Source organism: Ovis aries, chromosome X (genome assembly GCF_016772045.2).
Source record: "Ovis aries strain OAR_USU_Benz2616 breed Rambouillet chromosome X, ARS-UI_Ramb_v3.0, whole genome shotgun sequence".
Taxonomy (NCBI): Eukaryota; Metazoa; Chordata; class Mammalia; order Artiodactyla; family Bovidae; genus Ovis; species Ovis aries.
This window is the reverse complement of record NC_056080.1, coordinates 96,768,910-96,784,210: the sequence shown is the minus strand read 5'-3', so window position 1 is coordinate 96,784,210 and position 15,301 is coordinate 96,768,910. Positions and strand designations below refer to the sequence as shown.

At 40.3% G+C, this 15,301-nt stretch overlaps 1 protein-coding gene across 4 annotated transcripts in view; it reads right to left on the bottom strand.

The window, feature by feature from the left end:
* Nucleotides 1-7,152: 7,152 nt before the first annotated feature.
* FGF13 (fibroblast growth factor 13) overlaps nucleotides 7,153-15,301 on the bottom strand; it is a 577,215-nt gene continuing 569,066 nt past the window's right edge. For all 4 annotated transcript variants that reach the window (XM_027962875.2, XM_042242259.1, XM_042242261.1 and 1 more), the window contains 2 exons: nucleotides 9,870-10,068; nucleotides 7,153-8,549 (listed from right to left, as the gene is read on the bottom strand). In XM_027962875.2, the coding sequence (XP_027818676.1) occupies nucleotides 8,413-8,549; nucleotides 9,870-10,068 (336 nt within the window). In that variant the 3' untranslated portion in view covers nucleotides 7,153-8,412. The remainder of the gene's footprint in view (nucleotides 8,550-9,869; nucleotides 10,069-15,301) is intronic.

Here is a 15,301-nt window from a genome sequence, read left to right as displayed (position 1 = left end):
AAGGAAATGGCAACCCCCTCCAGTATTCTTGCGTGGAGAAACTCACGCACAGAGGTGCCTAGCGGACTACAGTTCATGGGGTCACAAAGCGACTTAGCGACTAAACAACAACACTGCAATAGACAGGATGAAATACAGATAACACACAACAACACGCATGGATCTCAGAAACATTATCCTGAGCAAAAGAAATGTTACACAAAGACTGCATATGTATGATAATATTTATACTAAGTTCTAAAACAGGAACAAATGATCTAAGGTGAAAAAATCAGACTGCTGGTTGCCTTTGGGTGGTGGGTGGGAATTGACTGGGAAGGGGCATGAGAAAACTGATTGTGGTGCTGGAAACACTATATTACAAGGGTTTGGGTTGCATGGTGATTATGTTTGTCAAGCCAAATTAATTTTATACTTAAGAACTTTGTATGCTACATTATATGAAAACTTTAGCTCTCCTTCCCAAAGAAGTATACAAATATTGTGTGTGTGTTTGTGTGTGCATGCTCACCCATGGCATGCGTGGGGGCCCGTATGTGATGGAGTATACAGAGGGAGGCAGAGATGTTATTTTAACTTTGGAAACTTGAAAACTCCAAATAAACTTTATTCAAAGGAAAAAAATCTTTAAAATGTACATTTAGATGGAAGGAATTTGCTGGAAGAAAGTTTTCCTTTCATTATCTTGCTGCTGCTTTTCTTTCTCTATGTGATTGTACTGATCAAACAACCCATATTGCTTGACAAATTCTTTTTTAAAGCTGGCAAAGAACAGATTGTTCAATAGATGCAAAGGGGGAATTAATAAGACCCATCCACTCCAGTCTAATAGGCAAGATTGTGATTCATACTTGGCTCATAGACCATTATCTTTGATTTTTGTCTACTGAAGACAGCAATTTACTCACTGGGTTTTTACGAAACATAGAGCAACTAGGCTTCAACACTTATATTATACATGCCAATAATCCAGACCTAGGTGGCTCACAGTCTCTTTCCGGCAATGAGACATAATGGAACAAAGCATGGTGGGGATGTTATTCTCCTCCCAAGCATCTCTTGCATGCATAGCAGGGGCTCCGCCTCCTATTGTCCAGCTATGCTAGTCTGATTAATGTTTTCTGGACATTCAATGCTTTTTAATGAGTCTGTGTTTTGTTTATATTGGTTTTTGGTCCTACAGTCATCTATATAACCTTTCTAACTGTTGAAGTTCTATTTGTCTTTTAAGACTCCACTCAGATGAACTCCTCTTTGAAACATTTTCAATTTCTCTAATCAATTTTCTTCCACCGCTGTGTTCTCCTGACACCTTGATTATATGTATTACAGTGTTTGTCCTAATCTGACTAAAGTTGATAGTTGCACGTCTGTTGACTATTCTAGACTGAGAGTTTCTGAAAAGTAGAACCTGTGTATTTGGTTTCTAGCGCGGTTTAGTGACATAATATTCTACTTGATATGGGTGACTTCAAGGATATTTGGATATCTCCTCACTGAAACTTCCCCTAAGAGTAGGTAGCAGGACTCTAGTGCCCTACCCACTACATACACACACCATAGGGAAGTGGTGTGGATTTTGTGTGGATTTGGCATACGGCACATTGGTGAATGTAATGATGATGTACTTTGAAATGTCCCTAAGACCCAGGAAACTCAAATGTTGTGCAAGCTGTTTTGTTCAGCTGTTTTATATTAAAGGGGAAACTGTAGTACAGCCAGTCTTGGAGAACTAATTGATCCTAGTTTTGCAACTTTTAAAGAAGAAAAGAACACTTGGTTTGGAACCATTCAGTTTATATTATACAAGGGTATTAGTGACGGAGAGGTTTACATATATGAAGAATGTAAAACTGAATAGTTATTTCCAGTTGGAGTTCCACTTTACTAATCCCAATAAGGAAGGGAAATGTCCCCATTGCTCAAACCCCAAAATATCTCTTTTTTTTTCTGCAAGATTCACTCAGTATCAATCCATTTATCCTTGCCTGAATGCTTTCTCCAGACCTCAGTCATGTGCTACGGTGCACTGAAGGCTTATAAGGTAAAACATATCCACTGAGCCAACAAGCTGAGAAATTGACACCAAGGAGCTGAGTTTTTACTCAGTCATCACCCTTGTACATTTCTCTTACTCTAAGTGTTAACTTTGCAGAATTGAAAATAAGTTGAGTGCACACAATTATTTAGAGTACAGAGTGTACAGACATGCTAACATGTTGTGGGGACAAATCTGAACAATTCTCCTTAGTGAAAAGAAGTGTCATAGCTGGTAGGACAGCTTCAGAAGCCAGGGGGCACTATTTTTTAAATCTGATTTTATTCTTCCCAGTATTTTTTGAAGTATAGTTGACTTATAATATTATGTTAGCTTCAGATGTACAATATAGTGACTTGAAATTTTTATACATTATAAAATGATCACTATGATCATAATAAATTTAGTTACTATCTGTCCCCACATGCAATTATTAAAGTATTATTAGCTCTATTCTTTGTGCTGTACATTACATCCCCATGACTTGTTTATGTTACAACGGAAAGTTTGTACCTCTTAATCCCCTTCATCTATTTTGCACAACCCCCACCTCCTTCCCCTCTGGTAATCACCAGTGTGCTGTCTGTACCTATGAGTCTATTTTTGTTTTGTTTGCTTTTTCCATGTTGTCACAAATGGCAAGATTTCATTTTCTTCATGGCCGAGTACTATTGCACTGTATATCTATATGCCCGTTCATCTACCAATGGGCACTTAGGTTGCTTCCATATTTTGGCTACTGTAAATAACGCTGCAATAAACTTAAGGGTGCACATATCTTTTTTTAGGTTATCTTATTTACATTCTTTTTTCAGTTGAACTGTAGTTGATTTACAATGTTGTGTTGGTTTCCTATTGTAGCAGTGATTCAGTTTTATATATATATATATATCTGTATATATATATAGATATATATTCTTTTTCAGATTCCTTAAAATAAGTGTTTTTGTTTCCTTTAAGCAAACATGGAGAAATGGAATTGTTGGATCATATGGTAGTTCTATATCTTTTTAAAAAATGTTTATTTTTACTTTATTTTACTTTACAATACTGTTTTGGTTCCTCCATATTGTTTCCCATAGTGGCTGCACCAATTTACATTCCCAATAGTGTAGGAGGGCTCCTGCTTCTCCAGTCTCACCAATGCTTATTATTTCATGTCCTTTTTGTAACAACTGTTCTGACAGGTGTAAGGTTAGGTACCTCATTGTGATTTTGATTTGTATTTCCGTCATGGCTAGTGAGTGGAGCATCTTTTCAGGTACCTGTTGGCCATCTCTGTCTTGAGTCCTGGTTTTTTAAACTTGGCTGTCCCAGTCTCCCTATGGAATAGACATATGTTATCCTCCCAGAGAAACAGAGCATCTCTGAGAATCTTCGGAGTCACATCTATGTGTGTGTGTGTGTGTGTGTGTGTGTAGTGACTGACGAGAGACAGAGAGGCAGAGTGTGTGAAACAAAATTAATAGAAAAGAAGAGATTGCATTGATATTTGGTAAATTCGTTTGGAATCCTAATACTGAAAACCAGCCATATTGGGTGTTCTAGAAAGACTGCCTGCATAATGACAGAATTGCAGCTGTTACAAACCTCTTCAACAATGCCCACGTAGAAGTGGAAACATTCCCAGAAGATGCCCTGTACTTTCCTTTATTTTTTTTATTAGAGTGAGTGTGATGAAGAAAATACCAGACATTTGTATTCATGTGTATTAGCAAAAGGGCTGACTTATTTGGCATAGAATATTGCTCTCTGTGTAGCAAATTCAAACTAACCTCTAAAAAGTAGTACAATGTTTAGAGATTAAAAAGGTCCAGGATGTGATGATTCATAAAAAAAGAGCCAGAGAGATGATATGGGGAGGGTGGTGGGAGGGGGGTTCAGGGTTGGGAACTCATGTACACCTGTGGTGGATTCATGTCAATGTATGGCAAAACCAATACAGTATCATAAAGTAAAAAAGTAAAAATAAATAAATAAAAATAAAATAAAAAGAAGAGCACTCAAATGCTCTTTCTCTTAAGTGTGGATTTTCCCCCTTTTATTCTCATTTAGAGAATAAATAGCAACCCAGAATTTAAGGCACATTCTGTTGCGTGTACCTGCTTGTAGCATTCCCATTCATTAGGGGGAAAGGGCACACCCAAGGTGTCAGAAAAAGCTAACATGGTGGCCATGTGGCTTCATTCCAGGATAGCAAAATGCATCGAGCCAAACCCTGGGACCACGTGTTTTGGCATATAGCATGATGAAACGTATGATAAGTTGTCATTGTCAATAAAGTTAATAATTTGGGGCACAAATGCCTACCCTAGTTACAGCTCTCCACTTGGTTTTGATTGGAAATGGTCATCCATTTTGCCACTACCACATTCCTGTACAGATTCTGGTACTCTAATAGGGTGCTGCTATAATCAAGATCTAAAATGTGGAAATGGCTTTAACTAGAGGTTGGAAGGAGTTTGAGAAGTGTGATAATAGAAGTCTAGATCGCCTTGGAAAGACTGTTGGTAGGAATACGATGTACCAGTGAGGGTACATTTCAATTTATCTCATGAATGACACACCTCAACTAAATGAGGTTTCTAAGGCACCTGGATGACATTTATTTAAAGTGGTCATCAGCCCTGGATTCCGCCATGCCTTCTCCACAGATTGGTTATTAATATAATCAGTCAGTGTAGATGAAGAGATGATCCTATTGGATATTCATTTCCTCCACCGTGTTCACTTGGATTATGGCTGTTTGGAAAATTTGGATACATGTTGCTGGCTCCTTTGACAAGTTCTTCAGTGAACTTGAAGAAGGAAATGGCAACCCACTCCAGTATTCTTGCCTGGAGAATTCCATAGACAGAGGAGCCTGGCGGGCTACAGTCCATGGGGTTGCAGAGTCTGACAAGACTGAGTGACTATCACTCTCTCACTCAGTGAACTTGATTGGTTTAGGACCAGGCCAGTGAGGAAGGTGGCAATAAGGGCTACACAGATCACTTCCCTGCTCAGTCCTTTAAGGATTCGTGTTCCCTCCAGGTACAAGAGCAACTCTTTGAGGAAAACTTTGGCACTCGTTTTTCTTTTAAATAACTGCAAGAAGCTTGAAGAAAGGGGTATTGTTGTTTTCCATATTGTTTCCTAGACTCAGGTCGACAAGATATACACTTCTCTGTATATACTCTGTGGATATATACTAACAGAGAGTGTGACTTCCTGAGATTGAGTGCAAGAAACAGAGCAGTGGTCTCAGACTGTGGTGGGCGCCCAATTTGGCACATTCTAGGCCTAGCCTAAAGCTGTGGAAGCAGGCCAAACACCATGGGTGGTTCTGGTCTCCCAAAGGCCTGAGGACCATTGCTCTACTGCAGGGCTGATATGGGCTCTGTGAAACTGTGCCTTCATGGTCAGAGCAGCAGCAGTTCATCCCAGCAGTTCTCAGTTAAGCAGGCTTCCTTAACACTGAACTTTCTAGAATTCAATGTTCTAATACAGTTTCAATCCTGAAGGATAATGTGTGTGCCAGTGGTTCTCAAAACATGGTTCCCCATCTGTATCTTACAAGCCCTCTAGGTGTCTACAATGTGGACACATATATCTGTGAGCCAACAGTCCTTGTGGTGTTTTTCCAAAACTGTTATTTCATCAAACATTTGGCACAGCTAATGTTTCCAACCACGAGAAATGTTACTGGTGCATGTGTGTGTGTAATGAAGGTATGTGAAAGTATCGCTGTTTGTGGTGAGGTATTTTTGGAGGTCAGTTTAATTATTGACTTATTTAAATATCACCTTCAGTTAAAAACAACCTGAGTCAGCTCATAGAGAATGCTGGACTAAAGGATTATTCCTGGGCATTTTGGCCACTTCTAATTTATGCCAAGCTTCCCTGGGACTCCAAAGTACTGACTTGTTTGTTACCAGCACACCTACACTATTCTTGAGCAGTGAAAAAGGAAAAGCTGCAAGGAAACTCATCAATAATAAAATCTTAAAGTCCTTGGAGCAAGACTGAGACAATGCAGTACTTTTCTCTATGGATTGAAAATTAGGAAGACTGAATAGGGGGGCAAGGTTGAGTGAGTCTGGTTATGGCATAGGGTACCCAGGCTCCTGTCCAAACTGGTCAGGCAGCATCTTTCATGCAGCTGGACCTAAGAGCTCTGGTATAAGGGCTTAAGACAGGATCACAAGGTGACTGAACTGGGCTGGGTTGGCCTAAGCTAAGAGCTCCTGCTGAATCCAGCCTAGGTGTCTTAGGAATCAGCAGCCTTCCTTTGTGCGAGAGCATGCTGCTTGGGGACCCAGGAACTTTATTTGACGGATGCCAATTATGTTGCATCCTGTTCCTCCACTCTCACCTTCCTACATGGTCGACTCCTGAAGCATCATGACCAGGCAATGGCAGCTTTGGGGAGATAGTGAAAAGTCATCAACACTGACAATGTTTATGGTGACCCAAATGTATGCATCTGTCAACTCAACAAAGATACTTTATGTGCATTTTATTGTAAGTTGTATATGATGAAAAATACTGCAAATGGACACCAAACTCTAGTTACAGAGATACATACCAAATTAGGAGGAAGTGTATAGATATCTGTAGTTGATTTTGAAACATATCACAAATAAGATGGAGTGATGGATGGATAGATATACAGTATAGTAGTATGTGAATATTAGAACACAGGTGTAGGTTTACCAGAATTCACTATAAAATTCTTTCTATTTTTAATTTATGGTTTGAAATTTTAATAAAAAAAGAAACTAGCTATGTTCAGTTCTCAGAGATGGAAAGGACTTGAGATATTTAGTCTCACGCCTTTCCTCTATGGAAAGAAATAAGCATGAGAGAGGGGGAAATGAAAGTGTGAACAGCAGGGTACTAGAATATAGTTCCTTTTGTACAGTTCATCACTGAATGGGAATGAGAATTCTTCTGTTCCAGCCTGCAGTTTAAGTATAATTATTACACTTTTTAGAGTATTCATGTGAATATAAATCTCTAGACTGTAGATTATTTGAAGGCAGTGATCAGATATATATATAATTCAATGAGTAACTCCAGTTTCTACCACAATTCACGGCACATAATGGACACAGTAAATACAAGTTCAAGGATTTTTCTTTGAATGAATATAAAGAGTTTATTCGGTGCGTATCTGGGTATACAACAACAAATATTAAACAACTTTTTTTTAAACTGTTTTGTGCACAGGACAGAAAACTGCCTGTACATGCTATGTCCACTTTTGGAACACAGATTTTAACAATTATTAATGCACAAAATCTTACATATCATGCAACTCTATGCCAAGATTCCAACTTTCTTCCATGCAACAGATATGAAGATCTAAATGGAAACCTAGCTAAGTCTTAAACACTTTTCCAGAAGCAGGTATAAGTATATGTTGTTTAGGGGTAACCAGTCTTAACATTTCCTTGTACACAATATTCACGTGCCAAATACAATGACAGGAGGACTCATACGTACACAGATAAGACAGTTCTTATTTTAACAACACAAAAGACAACATCACAGTTCCACAGTTACTGTCTTTACACAAGAAGCCACAATAATAGTTTAACATGATAACACAAATGGAATTAAGAGAAAACTACACTTGAGGATGATCTTTATTTTTAAGTAATCTTTACTGACTGGGGTTGACAACACAACACAATTTCTACGCACAAAGTACAGCACAAGAACTTGACCAGAATACTACGAATCTAAAGGGGAAAAAATGGTAAAATCACAAGAACCTTGAGCCTGAGATGCCAATTCAGCTTCAACCCTGAATTTGGTTGAGTTGGATTAAGTGACAGAAAGTCAATAGAACCATTGAATTTCAGAAATCATAAAATTGCAACGTAAAGAATACGTATGAATCAAGCATAGATAGAAAACATTAAGCCAAAAAAACAACACGATTCACAGAATTTTGTTTGCCCCTACAAAACACGGAAGCAGTTAATTTTGTTCTGTTTTCTGTTTTGTTTGTTTTTGAAGAACAATGGTGGTCTTTTCAATTGTCTTGGTTGGAGAGCAAATTTTTCTTAATCAGCATTAGTGCTGTGAAATGTTTTTGGTTTGTCTTCCCCTAAGCAGAGGTGAGATCATGAGAAAATTGAGCAGTCCTTCTCCCAGATTTAGTTCACTGATCAGGCTCGGCACTGTGTTTTTGCACAAGCTCGATCTAAATTATGGGGCTTTTGGGTGGATGAGAAGGTTTGATGGCAGATTAGAATAGTGAACTCTGCCTTGTTTGTTTGGTAAACGTCATTGACAAATCTCAACTTTCGGGTGAAGGACTGCTAGAATTCAACAGCACCTGGAGGTAAGGTTCTGTTCCAGAGCCCTTGTTTTGCCCTCACTGGCTACGTTGATTCGTTGTGGCTCATAGACTTGCCTCCGTTCAGCACGCCGGAGACACTTCTGCTCTTGGTCGGGGTCCCACTTCCAGATCGGGAGAACTCCGTGAGGTCATGCAGAGACGGCTCCTTGTACATGGCCACTACAAAGCACAGAGACACGGCATCAGAGGCCATCGCATTGGCCCTCAGCTTTCCTTCTACCCCCTGGGCTTCTCTGCTGGAGGCCAAACCTGAGAAATGCTGCTTTCAGAGACTCAGCAGAGAGTGAACTGGACCAGATGAAGCAAAAGCCAGTCTTGGTACAGAGGTGTGTAGAGAATTCTAATGCCTTATTTCCATCACTGATGGTTTTATATGAAAAGTGAAAGTGAAACTCACTCAGTCATGTCCGGCCCTTTGCAACCCCATGGACTGTATAGTCCGTGGAATTATCTAGGCCAGAATACTGGAGCAGGTAGCCCTTCCCTTCTCCAGGGGACCTTCCCAACCCAGGGATTGAACCCAGGTCTCCCGCACTGCAGGTGGATTCAAGTAATCTCGGTCCAGAAAATGTGCTGTCAAAGGGTGCTGTGCTGACTTGACTGGGCAGACTGCCCCTCTGGTAAACTGCTCTTCTAACCTCGGGCCAGTAACCTCTTGAAAGGCTTGCTATGCTTTGTCTGGATTTTCTAGCCCCTTTCCGCTGTGTCTCACTCCTTCTGTCATCCCTACCTCCTGCAGCCCATTCCTATCCCTCACACTTTCTCACTTGCTCTGTGTGTGTGTGTGTGTGTGTGTGTGTGTGTTAGTTTCTCATTTGTGTCCAACTCTTTATGACCCCATGGACTGCAGCCCACCAGGCTCCTCTGTCCATGGAATTCTCCAGGTAAGGATACTGGAGTGGGTGGCTATGCACTCTTCCAGGGGAATCTTCCCAATCCAGGGATCAAACCCGCATCCCCTGCCTTGGAGGCAGATTCTTTATCAACTGAGCCACCATGGAAGCCCTCTCATTTGCCACCAAGCTGCTAATAATGACCGAAAAACAAAACTGTGAATGAAAACTGTTGGGACAATACTGTTGGGCCCAAGGAGGTTTCCAATAAGTGTTAAGTGTGCACGCATTGGAGCATCTGTGTTTCTAACTATTTTGGCATACCTTGAGGTTCTTGGCTGTCCTGAGTTAGCAATTAAGCTATTTCCACATAAGTAAGGTGTTACCACATGTAGATATACCATATGTAGATATAGTGTTGGCCAAAAGTTCATTAGGATTTGGCCAAAATAAACTTTTTGGTCAACTCCAATCAGGAGATTAGATGCTCCCATCAACGCTTTAATGTTCTTTTTAAGTGTAAAATTTTACCGAATTTTTGTACAAATGCCTCAGGATGGAAGGATTATGTTCCACTTTCCAAATAAAGGCTTGGTTTCCATACCGATACTCACTCCATCCACAGCTGCTACACTCTCAGGTTTACCTTTCAGTGGTTTGGGCAGAAAGTGAGCTGCAGGCTTGTTCTTCTTCACGTGGTTTCCTTTCATGATCTCTCCTTCTTTGTTCAGACCCAGATACCACCCTCGGCCTGACTGCTGCTGACGGTATATCATCGATGAATATGTCACGTAATAATTTTCAAACACCGATTCTTTGAATTTGCACTCAGGTGTGAAATGTTCCTACAAGAAATGTAAATAAACAAAAGCTCAATATTTACAGCTATGAATTTCATGGAGAACCATATGGTATTGCCCTTCAGAAGTTTAGGACATACTTTGTTAAAGCTTGTTATGACTGGCATTCTATTTTAACAGCAGAAACTATTATCATTGGAAACCGAGACTATATATAACATTTCACGTGATGCTTTATAAAAAGCCCTAAGTGCAAGGGCTACTGATCAATTATTAGCTCTCTTTGTAATAAGGTAATGGAAAAATGAGCACCAGTCACGTAAGTGTAATGTATTGGATAAACAGAGGAGCCAAAGATTGAAGAGAGAAGCGTTAACACTGTCACATGGAGCTTTGTTCCTTTCAAGATTAAATATGAGAAATAAACATCTCATCCTTGTACTTAATTTTCATAGATTGTCCAGTTACTATATGCTATAATTTTCAATTGCCCCAGGCTGAAATCTGTGTTACAGTGTTACAATACTGAATGCCTAGATTTTTAAAGAGATGCTACTAAGAAAGACTAACTTTCACTTTTAGATAAACTAAACTGATTTTTTTTTCAGATCACTGGACCTTGACTTAAAAACAGAAAAAAAAGTCCCTCATCACCCCATCCTAGCCTTACAGTAACATTTCACACAAATCAATATAGAAGCAAGGAATTTACAGTAATTCTACAAGCAGACATGAGAGAGCAGCCCAGGGGATTTTGAACCTGACAATCTGATTTTCTGCCATTTACGTGATCATGTTTTCTTTGGACTTCCCCATACAAATGAAGGGTTCCTGACCCAACAGACTGTTTCTGAAAACAAACAGACTGTTTCTGAAAATAAACAAAACCAGAAAACCTTCTTTTAAGCTTTGCAATATGTGCATTATACAATAAATAGCTATGTAAAATATCCATTTGTAGACAGAATGAAATGAACAGCGTATTTTAATCTCTAAACAATCTGCAGGGTAGCAGTGGGTCCACTTGGAGTCCAAGATAATGAGGAAAATGCTAAGTGAGTTTCCTATGACAGTGACACCAAGGATGCCCTTTGATTCTTGCTATTTTTGCTGGGATCTTATCAGGAATAAGTTTTGATAAAACTTGAAAAAAAAAAAACCCACCTTGCAATAAAATGTTGCAATCTTTCCGGACACCAATGCCTCCATGGTCCTACCTTCCTTCACTTTCATGTCAGGTAGCATTCCAAGCAAAGTATACTATCTGAGCAACAGTATCAGAGAATCACTTCAGCAAAGAGAGACAGATTCCTCAAATGAGGCGGCTTTTTTTCTTACTGTTAAATAATTGAACACTTTTCTTTTTTTCTGGAAATCCACAAAATCTGTTTCACTCAGTAATTTCACTGGTTCTTCCATCTGGCTTCCAGAGCGCCTGGAACAGAGTCATCTTTTGGGATAATTTCAGCCTAGGGGCATACTCAATAGAGACTCAGAAGACTCACACAAATTCAACCTACTCAAGAAGCAATGTACTTTGAAGGCAACTATCACAGGGTAGGAACCAAAGCGTTCTATTTATGGGCTGTGAACACTCCTCTTTGTAGAATTCTCAACATAGGGAAAGCCAAGGTATGCCTACAAAGAAATATGACTAAAATAGTCTCCACGTGTTCTCTGGGGATGCGCACGATTGCATAGAATGTTGGTTTAGCCTTCCTAGAGTAAAATGACAACTTCATGTGGCATTTAAAATTCTCCACAATGTAGTCGTTACCGTGCCTTCAGTCTGTGCCTTTGTGCCTTTATAAACCCCATTCACATCATTTCCTGGATCTCTCTACCAACTGGCTTTCCTCTCATTCCTCAAGACTGAGCTCAAATATGACTGCTCCTGAAATCATATATGACGTCTCCTAAACAAAGCTAGTGGAGGTGATGGAATTCCAGTTGAGCTATTTCAAATCCTGAAAGATGATGCTGTGAAAGTGCTGCACTCAATATGCCAGCAAAGTTGGAAAACTCAGCAGTGGCCACAGGACTGGAAGAGGTCAGTTTTCATTCCAATCCCAAAGAAAGGCAGTGCCAAAGAATGCTCAAATGACCACACAATTGCACTCATCTCACACGCTAGTAAAGTAATGCTCAAAATTCTCCAAGTCAGGCTTTAGCAATATGTGAACCGTGAACTTTCAGATGTTCAAGCTGGTTTTAGAAAAGGCAGAGGAACCAGAGATCAAACTGCCAATATCCGCTGGATTACTGAAAAAGCAAGAGAGTTCCAGAAAACCATCTATTTCTGCTTTATTGACTATGCCAAAGCCTTTGACTGTGTGGATCACAATAAACTGTGGAATATTCTGAAAGAGATGGGAATATCAGACCACCTGACCTGCCTCTTGAGAAACCTATATGCAGGTCAGGAAGCAACAGTTAGAACTGGACATGGAACAACAGACTGCTTCCACATAGGAAAAGGAGTACATCAAGGCTGTAAATTGTCACCCTGCTTATTTAACTTCTATGCAGAGCACATCATGAGAAACGCTGAGCTGGAGGAAGCACAAGCTGGAATCAAGATTGCCGGGAGAAATATCAATAACCTCAGATATGCAGATGACACCACCCTTATGGCAGAAAGTGAAGAGGAACTAAAAGCCTCTTGATGAAAGTGAAAGAGGAGAGTGAAAAAGTTGGCTTAAAGCTCAACATTCAGAAAATGAAGATCATGGCATCTGGTCCCATCATTTCATGGGAAATAGATAGGGAAACAGTGGAAACAGTGTCAGACTTTATTTTTTGTTCTCCAAAATCACTGCAGATGGTGACTGCAGCCATGAAATTAAAAGACACTTACTCCTTGGAAGGAAAGTTATGACCAACCTAGATAGCATATTCAAAAGCCAGAGACGTTACTTTGCCGACTAAGGTCCGTCTAGTCAAGGCTATGGTTTTTCCAGTGGTCATGTATGGATGTGAGAGTTGGACTGTGAAGAAAGCTGAATGCTGATAAATTGATGCTTTTGAACTGTGGTGTTGGAGAAGACTCTTGAGAGTCCCTTGGACTGCAAGGAGATCCAACCAGTCCATCCTAAAGGAAATCAGTCCTGGGTGTTCATTGGCAGGACTGGTGCTAAAGCTGAAACTCCAGTGCGAAGAGCTGACTCATTGGAAAAGACTCTGATGCTGGAAAGGATTGGGGGCAGGAGGAGAAGGGGACAATAGAGGATGAGATGGCTGGATGGCATCACCAACTGGATGAATGTGAGTCTGAGTGAACTCTGGGAGTTGGTGATGGACAGGGAGGCCTGGCGTGCTGCGATTCATGGGGTCACAAAGAGTCGGACATGACTGAGCAACTGAACTGAACTGACTGAAATCAGAACCGATGACACTTGTATTTGTGCTCCCAGGAACTCTTATCTCCATCTCTGGCATGGCCCTGTGACTCAAACATGTGCATGCTTGGCTCTGGAAGACAAGGAACTTGTCTTTTATTTCTGAATCTGCCTGTCTGCCATCAGTGACTGATCATATTGCCTAGCACACAGCAGACCATTCAGTTATTGTTTACAGCAGGGGTCCCCAACACCTGGGCCGTAGACCAGTACCACTCTGTGGTCTGTTAGGAATTGGGCTGCAGAGAAGGAGGTGAGCGAGCGAAGCTTCATCTGTATTTACAGCCACTCCCCATCACTCACATTACTGCCTGAGCTCCGCCTCCTGTCAAATCAGCAGCAGCATTAGATTGGCATAGGGGGGCAAAGACTACTGTGACCTGCACACGCAAAGGACCGAGGTTGTGCACTTCTTAGGAGAATCATCCCAAAACCATGCCCTGCCCCCTCCCCACCCCGTCCTTGGAAAAAACTGTCTTCCACGAAACCAGTCCCTGTTGCCAAAAAGGTTGGGGACTGCTGGTTTACAGGATTTGCATTGCAGAGGTTCAGACTGACGTACTGGAAACACCGGAATTCAGAGGTATCAACCCAGTAAGAAGTCTGCAGGGAATTTCCTGAATACCACAGAATGAAATCAGCTGTATGTAGATGGAAGCTGTCATTTCAGGGACAAATCCTGTTTGTGTGACTTCGAATCTGTTCGGAATGACAGATACTACACAGATACTGGGCACCTCCAACATGCGGAGGAAAAAAAAAAAAGTTGGCAATTGTTACAACTATTGGAAAATGGCAAGGAAGGACTCAATGAAGTGAATGCTCTGTCACATCCTGGCAATTTCTTAGTCATCACCACTAAATTTGGACTCAAGAACTCAGTAGAGAGGGAGGAAAATGAGGCCAAAAAAAGAATGTTGAAGCAACCAAAGCAGTGTTCTGTTCTCGGTGTGTGACACTGTCATTTTATCCAGTGCTGAAATGAGTAGGTAGAAGAGGCTTGATTTTTATCAAATGTAAAAAGATGTGAACATCCCACCCAACACAGGAAGGGCTACCAAAGGGAAGAGGGGTATAGCTACATCTCTGTGTCTCAGCAGTGGTTCACAGAAATAATAGAAATCGGATTGAACCCTAACCAGAGAAGCCTTATTCACAGAATAACAAGTAGACCTCTGGCAAGCAATCAATCTTTGATTGATCTGGAGATGATTATTAGTACTCTGGGAAAAAAGGTACCAGAGTGGCTTTGACACTTAGTAGGCACAAAATAGAGGCAGCACTCATTGTACTCTGTATTCAATAGGCATTAGATAAATACTGGCTATCATAATAAATGAATTAAAAAGACATCAAGCATTCCCTGCACAGTCACGAAGAAATTACTTGGCATGAGTACAAAAGAAAAGGTGCTTTATGTCTTCTAACCTTTCATGCATTGATTTCTCTTAAAAGTTGTTTACCTCTCTTGCATATCTATACTTATTTCAGAGGAATAATGTTAGTAAGGTTCAGAGGAATAACTCTGAAAAACAAAATTCAATCTCTCTCAACTCTCTTTTCTGTAATCATCCTCTCTATTCCCCTTAAAGTTCAAGGTTAGATTTTCCCTCAGTGATTACCTAACTTTTTTATTCACAGAATCCATACCAGTTAATGACTGTAATTATATTTTGAGTAAAGAATGAAAAATGTTCATTTGCAGAATGAACAGATCCAGGAGCAAAATCTAACAGTACAATGTTTTTTAACCAATTTATTCACTATTAAGGGCAAAATAGTTCTTTGAAGGTTTACCACTGATAAGATGAAAATATCTGAAACCCTCAACATCGGGTCAATAGAGCATATTAGAGAATACTTAGAGCTATAGACGATGA